We start from the raw sequence: 10,493 nt of genomic DNA, 5'->3' as shown, positions 1-10,493 counted from the left end.
AGACCTGTACCTGAAGGGTGGCTTGGCTCCCTGTCTACAACCCCAGGTCACAACTCCACATGCCCCAGGGTGCCTGCGGCCATCCCCACACTGCGAGTGTGTATAGCATGCTGGCCGCACAACAGAGAGGCGAAACCAGATATCTAACAAGCCGTTTCTAGAGAATGATTCTGGAGGTTTGGGGATGAAAGGTGGGGGAGAGGAGGGACTGAGGGACTGTGGGCATTTTTGTTTTCTTAGAGAACATGTCTTTTTTTTTTTTTTTAAGTTAGGACAGTAAAAAGAATTTATTGGGAAATGGGGAAAAGAACAGAGCTTGCTGAGAAATGGGAAAGATGGAAATAGAAATACATACCAAGATTTGGTGCGGGCTCCTCTAGGCATAGAAAGCAGGCTCTGCCTTGCACGATTACCTTTTAAACTATTATTCCACCTCCTTGCTAATGATAAGGGGATGGGCCCTAAATATAGATTTTTTTTTTCCTAGGAGGTACTGTGGATTGAACTCAGGACCTCATACATAGGAAGCAGGTGCTCGACCACTGAGCTACACCTGCCCCTGAGCATGTCTTGAGTTGACACCTTCTAGTGACCTTTCTCTTCCCTTTTAAGGATACAGTGAAATTATGTAAGCAACGCTGAAGCCATCATATGCTAATGACCGCCCTTGATGTCCTGCTCACTTTGCAAAAATGAGATCACGTGGTAAGAGAATGAAAGGAGGTGAAAGAAACAGCAGTCACATGTATTAACCAAAAGAGAGAGCTGTTTTAGAAATATTTCTCAGGTGATGACTGAAACTTTGAACCAAAACTTAAGTTTCAAAACAACCTTTATTCTGTTTGAAGACCTAATACAATGTTTTAAAGCAACTTAAAACAACAAGACAAAGCTCCACTGAATCTATAGCTTGAACAAAATATCAAGGAGGCACACTTCCCTCCCCCAACCCCTCCCCCCTAGTTGCCTTGTAAAGGCAAAATTACAACTGACCACGACATCCTCCCTCTCATCAAAAGACCAACTTTATTTTAACAATGTCATATAAACAGATTTGTAAAAACATTGAACAGATCATAGCTTTAAAAAATACACACATATAAATGAGTTTTTTTTATTTTGCCTTTTTTTTTTTTAATAGCAGCATCCTGGGCAGCTAATGCTATCTCACGGTGACAAGTTTAACATTAAGCTAGAAAGGCTTTCCAATTAACCCAATTCTGTTCCTACCCCATCCATAATACTAGTACTTTATATAACTAGACTGTTAAAATATAAGAATTTGGCCTTTTGAAACTCTGTCCCATGTGAGGCATTGTGCTTTAAACTGCCCCTTTCTTAAATGACCCTGAACTCAAACAGCTCTCAGGATCTGCTTACCAACTGACTTGGACACCATGCATTACAAAGCACAGTTGTTAAAACCAGCAGAATTTTTCTCCCAATAAGGAACATCAGTAGGACTTCCCAAACACGTTACTAGTTCATAACCAGCTATATGACAGAGCAATTGGTTCCCCACAGTGACAGCGCACATGAACACATTTTGACTGGACGCACTGTTTAAGACAAGGATTTCCCAGGTAAGTGAGTCATCCAGACCAGCCCCCCCAAAGTAACTTTTTAAAACAGAAAAAAAAAAAAAAGCCAAAGAATCATGAACTTCTCACTTCACTTGCAAACAATTTTCACCTTTATAAGACAAAATGAAGCAACCGCAAAGGAAAAAAGACCCATACACATATACAAGAATTGTACTAGACACTTGCTTGTTATGTACTTGAACTCAACAACTGTGGTTCTGTTTTGGCTGCAAGGTGTACTGAAAACACAGTCCATGCACATATACATATATACATATATCAAGGGCTATGACCTTGTCAAGATGTTGCCAACAAATGCTTTTTTGCCTTTTTACATGGTTATGATCTCTGTCTGTCTCTCTCAGGTGTCATGAATGAGGTCCCAGTGGTCCCACTCTATAGCCCTACCACAGCCTCTCTGAAGCTAAAGCATCTTGCTTTTTAACTTTAGGACACTACCTTAGGTATGGAAAACTGATGCATGAGATAAAATCATGGATCAGGAGTGTCTCTGCCATTGTCCATTGATCCTCATGAGCTACTCAGACAATGTGGTTGAAAGATGACTATCTGATTGAACTCAAAGAGCCCTGCTGGTCAAACATCCAGAATGACAAATGTGGTGGGCATACTGCACTTCAATCAAAAAGGCATTCAGCAGAAACGTAGTATAATAGGCATGGTGTTAGTCACTGTGACAGGAACGATGACTTCTGCCTTGCTGTTCAGTGAAACATCTATTTCATTAATGCTTGTGAGATGTTAAAATAAGGCAAATGCTTAAATATCATGTCAACTTGTTAAGTTTAAGCAAGAACATGAACAAAACTGCAGCTTTTAATGACATTTGACCTCAAATCTTCTATTTTAAAGAATTAAATAAAAAGTATTTGTATTTAACACTACTAAAAAAACCCCACCAAAACTAGTTTGTAACTACTATTAACTAATTAATTGTTAGACTTCTGTATGATCTGGAAGGATACTACTATCAGAAGGTGAAAGGCAAAGACACTAACAGACTAAAATCAGGAAAGTCGTAGACTGTCTGGAGATGAGGAGGAGATGGCCGGATCAGCTCAGTCTAGTTTGAAGGCTGACAGTCTGGCTTGTAAGACTCAGTTTTGCTCTTGAGTATGAGTAGCTTCATGTACAGAGGGAAAAAAATACATCAACAGATGATTAAGTCAGCTACTAGATGGATTCTTTTAAAAGAATTTTAAAAGGTATAACATTAAAGCAACAAATCTTCACCCCAGCACTTGGAAGGGAGAGAAATAAAGCTGCAGATGAAATCAGCCTGATAGTGAGAAAGGAAGATTCCATTTTAATATACTGCGGTGTGACCATGATTACAATTAACCTTCACTCCTCCCAACACATGTACAAACTCCTATTGAACATAACAGCTTTTGCACATGGAAATCAGGGAGAGAGACCTCTTGCCCTCCCTAATTTGGGAAGATGACTCCAGCAATCCCTTTGTTTTTCACATCGTCAGGTCTAACACACAGTCACTTGGATGGATGAGAAGGGCTGCCATCTGGATGCCTGAGAGGGCCATAACTAAGGAGCGCCACGCAGCCCAGAGCAGTGACAATTAAAGTGATCAGATCTATTTGCTTGCATTCTCTAACGGAAACCTAGAGGGGAAAGTATCCAAATGAAAGGAAAATTTTTTTTTCAGATCATGCCTTCTCTGAATGTTGCTTGTAATGGGCAGTCTTTTGTTAAAAGACTTCCTGACCGCAGAGATTCTAACTTTAAGCCAGTGTCCTAAACAAAGGTGAGCACTGCTCCAGGAGCTCCTCGAAGAGCCTTCCTCCTAAGAGTGGAAATATCTGATCAGCTGCACTGTTAAGAGTTTCAGGAGGCTTGGAATTGTGGAATCATCATCCATCAATAACAAATAATCAAAGTGGGGAAAAAAGGAAGCATAAGCCACCTCCCTGGGCAGTTTGTCACGACTTGCCTGGAATCATGAGAGAGAAAGTGCATACATTCACCCCCCTCCCTCTCATACCCCTTTGTTACATCCCCTTTCCCGAGATTCAAGAAGTTCACAATTCTATATGAAACAAACATTGCCAGGTACCGTATTTTAAGAGTCTTGAAACAACATCGTTGGACTCAGCGATACTTTGTCATATTCATATATCTTTTTTTTTATTGAATAAAGCAGCTTTGAAGCTTATCAGGCACTGCCCAACAAAACATTTAGTCCAAAAATCTGTTATGAACTTTTTAACCTTGGGCTAACAGCCAAGTATTCTGTACAAGAAAAACTGTAAAATATTTCATAGTTTTAATTCTGAAGCCATTTTTTACTGGCATCCTGTACATTTCTTCTTTAAAAAAAAATAGGATAACAAAATGAATATTAACAAAAATCAAGGACAACAATATTTTCAGGCAACAAAAATTGGGGTAGGGGAAGCTTATTCTGAAGGTACATTTAAAACTGATATAACAACTTAATGAAAATTAAGAATTGCATAGCGCTGTGAGTTTAGCCTTCAGCAAAACAAAACAGAAGCTATTTGGTATTGACACAAATCCATCTATTTGATAGTTAGTCATCCAATATTATGTACATATTTTATATACTGAATGTCATTTTGAAGTCTTGTTTCCCGAGCTCAATTTTTCTGTTGGTGTTTGTTTTCTTTCTTTTTTTCCTTTTGAAAAGTTTAAACAAAACACTTTTCTGGCACTTGGCAACAACAGAATTTCCTCTGAATGTACATGAACTGATGTTCTCTCAAGTGTCCCTCATGAGTGGAAGTGCCTTTCTGCTACATATCATTCGCTTGTTAGAAAATGAAGTCATCCACAGTGTGACGTGTCTGGGCCCACTGGGCACAGCAACGCCCAGCATCAACAGACTGGCCCGAGCGCTCCGAGGATGGGGCCTGTCAGCCCCATCGACCCTTCGGTCTACAAAGTTCCAACTTTGAGCTGGTAAAGCTTCAGAAAGCATTAACAAGCACCATGGTTAAAGGCCTCTTTGTCCCTGCACGCAGAGATTTTTGCATTTCTTTTTCTCTTTGTGTTGTGTGTTGTTGTGGCTTTAAATTAAAAACATAAAAACAAAACGACAACAACAACAACAACAGGATAGGAAGGAAGGAAAACCACTCCGGATTAGAAACGTATGTCACAGCGCTAGGCTGCATGTCTTTCCCTGCTTCTTTGTTGTCGAAGAAAGCTCGAGTCCCATCTGAAGACAGGAGGCTTTGATTCCGCAGCTCAATTCACAGGTCAGGCTGGAGAAGAGCCCTTTGCTTCCCAGAGGCCTCAGGGTGGTTGAACTTCAGGAGAAGGATCCGAGTGCCAGCGCTTCATCGCCTCTGCTGTGCATTTACCGGATAGGCTAGTGTGACGTTGAGGGAGTCATTGTGCTGCACGAGGGACGTGTGTTGGTAATGTAGCACCAGTTCTTTCAGGGAGCTGTACAGGTTATACGGCTCAGCAAAGCCATACCCAGTCGCTGTTTTGTTTATGACACAGTGCTTTACTTCACCATCCACCCTAGAGAGGAGATAAAAGAACAACGGCCTCGTGAGCGTGTCTGGGACGTTTTGCAATTGCACCAAGCATTTTTAAGAGTATCATTGTGAAAAGGTGCACTATTATCCAAGCCAGTCTCGAGGTAGGGAAAATATTTCTAGGGTAGCTGTAGATCCTTGTCCCTGTCAAGTCACTGGCCGAATGACCTGGGTAGATAACCCAACTTCACTGAGCTGCTGTATTCTCATCTTTAAAATGGCTTAGAAGGAAGACGACCATTATACATAAATCCTAGGGCTTCCCTGAGAAATGAAATGAGAGAACGTATGGGATGTGCTCGGCAGAACACCTGGCCTGCAGTAAAAGAACCCAACAAATGGTATCTTCCACCCATCATGAGTTCTACTAGATGAATGCTGCTGTGTGACTATCATGCCAACTGCCCTTATTAACGGGATGCCTTCTTTCCCAGGTATTCTTATGATGTCTACACAACTCTCCATCTTCATGTTTACGCTCTATTCTCCTATTCCCTCACCTTATGCAAAGCTCTTACTCCCTTATCCTGTAGGAATAGTTCTCCGATTAAATATACTTTTAGAACCTTTCACTGCTATACCACATTTAGTTCCCTGAAATGGTGATCCAAAACTCACTTTTCAAAGTACTTCCAAACTGTTAGGAAAGAGACAAATGATAATATAAAAAGATACTATCAGACAGAAATCTGTCTTTTCTTGGTTATGCCTATCTTACCTCAAGGATAGCCATCAGGGCCCTTTCTCTTGCTGTTTTGACCTGTTCCTGATAGGTACTTTACCTGGGGGTGGTGTGTCCACCTGAATTCCCTCAGATTCTAACTATAGTAGTTTGGAAGGCAAAAGAAGCAGGCACTGCTATCCCCATTTTAGAGATAAGGAAAAAAAAAAAAGACTTGAAGATGGCTCCAGACCAGTTAGTAGCCTAATTGGGACCCAAATCCCATCTTAGGAGGAAGTCTAGGACAGCAAGCTTTCTTTCTTCTAGACCCTACTAAGAGATAATGGCTGCCTAGTATTTTTAAATGATATGCCTGTTATCTTCCTCTTCTACATTATTGTACCCTAAAATTCTTAAAGGCCCGAACTTTTTCAAATCCTTGCTTCCAATGCTCAATGAATGAAATGGCGGTCCGCAAAAGATGTTTTTAAAAATAGCCTGCTGGAGATACGTACACTACGGAGCAGGCGTAGCAGCCCTGCTTGCTGCTCTCCCGGACAAGGAAAGTGCCATCTCGCTTCCCCCGCAAGAGGTTTTCGGCTTTGTTTCTGTTGCTGCTTCCGACATTCCATGTCTTCTCATCGTGGTGGGGCAAATCCTCATCATCTTCCACTAGTGAGTATTGGCTAAGGAGGCAGGAGAGAAGGTTTCTAAACGAGGAGCCTGAACCGCCAGCCTGCTCCACTGTCTCCCTTAGGAAGGGCCCGCTCATCACGTCCACCCACTCCCTGGCCCTCTCCTCGACGCAGGCAGGGCCAGCCATCACGTGTCTGCTTGCCACGCGCCTTCTCCGACCTGAGCTCTCCTCCCAGCATGCTTAGCCTTCAGGATAATCTTCCAGAACAAAGAGTTGGCAATAAATTACACTATTTCTGTTTTTAACTTAGCAGTCACATTCCGGTACCTGAGCAGGGGGGACGGTATTAAATGGTCTTGTTTATTCAGTTTAGATTATGAAGTTGATTGACTAGGAGGGTCTGCCAATTTTCAAATTATTCAAACGAAAAATAAACTTATACTTCAAAATATACTAAACAGAACTGTTTTCTCTGATTGTCCCCAAAATATTTTGGGATCTTTCAGATGTTCAGGGACACCATGAAGGACCTAGACTGTCATTTCACAGCATCGTGGGCAAAAATAAATCCTAGTCCTGCTTAGCTATGCTTGCCTTTCTAAAAATTCTAGATAATGAGACCGAGTTTACCCCTTTCCTCCAAAAGTAAAATTCCTTGCTAGTTCTGAAAACAAAGCAAGTTACCCATTTTGCCTAAAATGAGAGAAATCTTCTGCGATCCCCTATCTTCAGTAATTACTTACTCTTCGGTATTTTCATTTCCCAACCACTCGTTCAACTTCTTTTGCCGAACACCTTTTTGAGTCAACCACCTGAAAAATAGTGTTAAAGAGAAAATGCATTAATCACTCACCCATAATTTTAGCAATTGCCAATGATTCATTTAGAGCAGGGTTCCAGTTCAAGTACGTACATCAAGTACTGGTCTCTGGTCTTTCTCAGTTGAATGAGGTCTGGCTTAATGCTGTTCATACGTTTGTCAATCTCCCGATACTCGGCTGCCTGCTTCTTCAAGTCTTCCTCCAACCTTCTTCGACTGTCAACAATTTCACTGATTCGAGATTTTAACTTTTCATAATTATGCATAATTCTACAGGCAAGAGAAATGTGATTGTCATTACCTGGGCGGATCACGAAGATTCCCCCAAATTTATGAAACGTTTCTCAATGGCTTCCCAGCAGTTCTCCATGGGTAAAGAAAGCTTTCTCTCCCTGTCAGTTTTTAATTATTCACACCACCCAAAGTGAGATCATTTTAAAGCAGTTTTCGAGGATTTGGGTTATCTGTAGCGCAAGGATGACAGAAACAGTCTCGGGTCACCAACCTTTGTATTTCTTTCTCATTGCCTTCACGTTTAAACTTTTCTATGTATTCTTTGCTGTACCGCTCCTGGGTCTGGCACTGTTCTTCAAATATTTTTATGGTTTCATTAAATGCTTCAATAGCTGTTCTTTTCATTTGGATTTCCTGTAACATAATTTTACAAGGCAATGTCATATGCCTTTCACAGAACAGGCGATTTCTCACGGCAAGACACAACTAGGACATTTGACCTGACATTATTCACCAGCATTTAAGTACTCTGTTAGCAAGGTGGGACTCTATTTCATAAGATCCATTAAAATAATATTACAGAAAGGCACATTTCCTTTGGAGAATTTTCCCCATCCATGGAACATTATTGCATGTTTTCATCTTTTTTCAAAGTGGTTCTACTGTTATCAGCAGTTTATGGCATCCCTGTCACCTACTTCTTTGGGTGACACAGATACATGATGGCCCGGAGAGGATTAAGTTTCTAGGAAAACAGTAAAATAAATGTAGCCTCTACTGTTCATGGCAGAGTATATGAATGGTGAAATCTCCATTTCTGAGATTATACTTGTCTATGCATATAATTTCCAGTTGTTATTAACTTCAGATCCAAAAGCATTCTACAATTAGGGATTATGTCAAATCAACTCAAAACTCACAAGTGGTCTCTTCATTTGTCATGTGAACGTAAGTTATTACCCTGACACATAGAGGGCTTCATTTAAATGGCTTACAAAACACCATCCAAATAATCAACAATGATTCACAAGTAAGCGATCTCTCCCCAACTTCACTCATAAAAACGCCAGTATTTTTAATCTTTTTTTTTTAAGTTGAATTCAACACTCTTGGGTTCTGATAACTAAAAATTCTGAACTTCAATCTGATTTACACAGAAAACTCACCTGGGAAGTGCGAGTATAATCTTCATATAATCTATCATATTCCCGACTTTTTTCTTGAAATTGAGTGTTATATTCATGTAACTTTTTCCCTACAGCTTCAATATTATCTTCTTTGACAACCTGATCCTGGCAGGTTAGAGATTAAAGGAAAGAGAAAAATAAATTTGGATGAAAGGATATTTAATCAAAAAATAACTATTTACCAAAACATGTGACATGGAAAAATCTCTAAAGTATTTTATTCAGCAACTATAAAACTGTAATTCTGTGACCACACATGTAAAGTTTTTCATACTTGATTACATTCAAGTAACCAGATTCAAAATTTGTTTCTAAGTATAGAAAGTATCTTGTCTAAACATCATCATAACTTGAGTATTTCAGTTTTGAATACCTGTTGGTATTTGGACACTGGATAAAGTAATTTCACATCCAGCTTGGGATTATACTGAGCTAGAGATTCATTCCGGTAGTGGTTTATTAGCTCAACCACAGAGTTGAAAGTTAACGGGTCAGAGAAGCCGTATTTCCCATCTCGGTGAAATATTTTGATTAATTTGTTATTCCCTCCTTTCCTGTAAATACAATATCAAAATAATGGCATCACAATTTTCTGACAAAGAAATATCAATCTGAATTCTCAAATTTAAGCTAATTCCCCAACTCACCTTAGTGTAAGAGTATAATCACCATGCATCTTAGTAGATGCATCTCGTACCAAAAAGGTCCCATCTGCTGTATCTCGAAGTTTTTCATTCACTTCTTCCCTAAAGTGAAGAGAAAACATGACAGCGTTCATCTATGGGATTGAGTTGCTCTAGGTTTACATGTATTAATTACATTTTTCAGAGTTAAGTAATTCATTCCTTGTTTACATAGAAATGTTATAAATTTCAGTCTTATTACAAACAGGTACACAGGGATTTTAAAAAGTACCCTCTTTCACTGCTGGTAGAGCTGTGGTAAAAAAAGTTTTTACTTATTTTTAACCAAACACTCCATTCATTCTGAAAAATCAGCACTGAAAGTAGTTGTCACCAAAAAAAAGGTTTACCCATAACCCTTAATCCCTCCAAAGAAGCAGAGGAAAAAAATGTCATTTTAGTTTATGACGTTTAAGACATTACCATTAATTCTGAGAGTTTTGCTTAATAAAGAGACTGAATTTTCATGCTGCCTTTAGGCAGTGCCATTCCATCCTGGTGGTTCCCTGACATCTCTGTCAATAGTGAACCTTCCCGGGTATTTAATTTCCTGTGGCATCCAGCACCCACAGTTCTCAGTGACTTTTTTGGTCTTCTTTGGAATAGAACCAACTATGCTTATGTTGGATGATAGCCTAAAAACAGAACCTACCAAGCTAGTGTTTTTGTTTTTTTTCCTTCTCCCTTTTAATCTAAAACTATATCTAGTGAAATCTAGGCGTTTCTGTTGCCTTACCTTGAGATATCTCCCCAGTACCACTCAGCATCTTGTAAGGACATATTGTTATTCATACCGTTGTTGGCTACAGTAGTGGGTTTGGGTGGTTTAGGAGGCAGTGCTGCAGATTTTAAGGAGAAAGGAAAAGTTGTTTGAAATTCCAACTACATTAAAAAAAAATTTAAATTCTACCTAAGTTTCTGTTTTAAAAAAAGGAATTCAAATAACTGTGAAATAATTCCAAATTGTTAAAAAGATGTCTTCTTTTAAAAAATTAGAAATCTTTCAGAGTATGGCTCAAAAAAAAACCCACAAAAAAACGAAACTGAAAATAAGAGAGAGAGAGAGAGAACAAGCCTCAGAGACCAACAGATAAATTGGGGTGGCCATGTGAATGAATTTCAAAGTAAATTTAGTGTCAC

At 39.5% G+C, this 10,493-nt stretch overlaps 1 protein-coding gene across 2 annotated transcripts in view; it reads right to left on the bottom strand.

Annotated features, from left to right (window-relative positions):
- Positions 1-814: 814 nt before the first annotated feature.
- The window catches only part of PIK3R1 (phosphoinositide-3-kinase regulatory subunit 1), an 81,914-nt gene continuing 72,235 nt past the window's right edge, over positions 815-10,493 (bottom strand). For both annotated transcript variants that reach the window (XM_004465589.5, XM_023590884.2), the window contains exons 8-16: positions 10,090-10,192; positions 9,318-9,416; positions 9,044-9,224; positions 8,650-8,775; positions 7,755-7,897; positions 7,343-7,519; positions 7,173-7,241; positions 6,308-6,478; positions 815-5,114 (exon numbers count right to left, since the gene is read on the bottom strand). In XM_004465589.5, coding sequence (XP_004465646.1) covers positions 4,925-5,114; positions 6,308-6,478; positions 7,173-7,241; positions 7,343-7,519; positions 7,755-7,897; positions 8,650-8,775; positions 9,044-9,224; positions 9,318-9,416; positions 10,090-10,192 — 1,259 coding nt within the window. In that variant the 3' untranslated portion in view covers positions 815-4,924. The remainder of the gene's footprint in view (positions 5,115-6,307; positions 6,479-7,172; positions 7,242-7,342; positions 7,520-7,754; positions 7,898-8,649; positions 8,776-9,043; positions 9,225-9,317; positions 9,417-10,089; positions 10,193-10,493) is intronic.

Source organism: Dasypus novemcinctus, chromosome 2 (assembly GCF_030445035.2).
Source record: "Dasypus novemcinctus isolate mDasNov1 chromosome 2, mDasNov1.1.hap2, whole genome shotgun sequence".
Lineage (NCBI taxonomy): Eukaryota > Metazoa > Chordata > Mammalia > Cingulata > Dasypodidae > Dasypus > Dasypus novemcinctus.
This window is presented reverse-complemented; position numbering and strand designations above follow the sequence as displayed.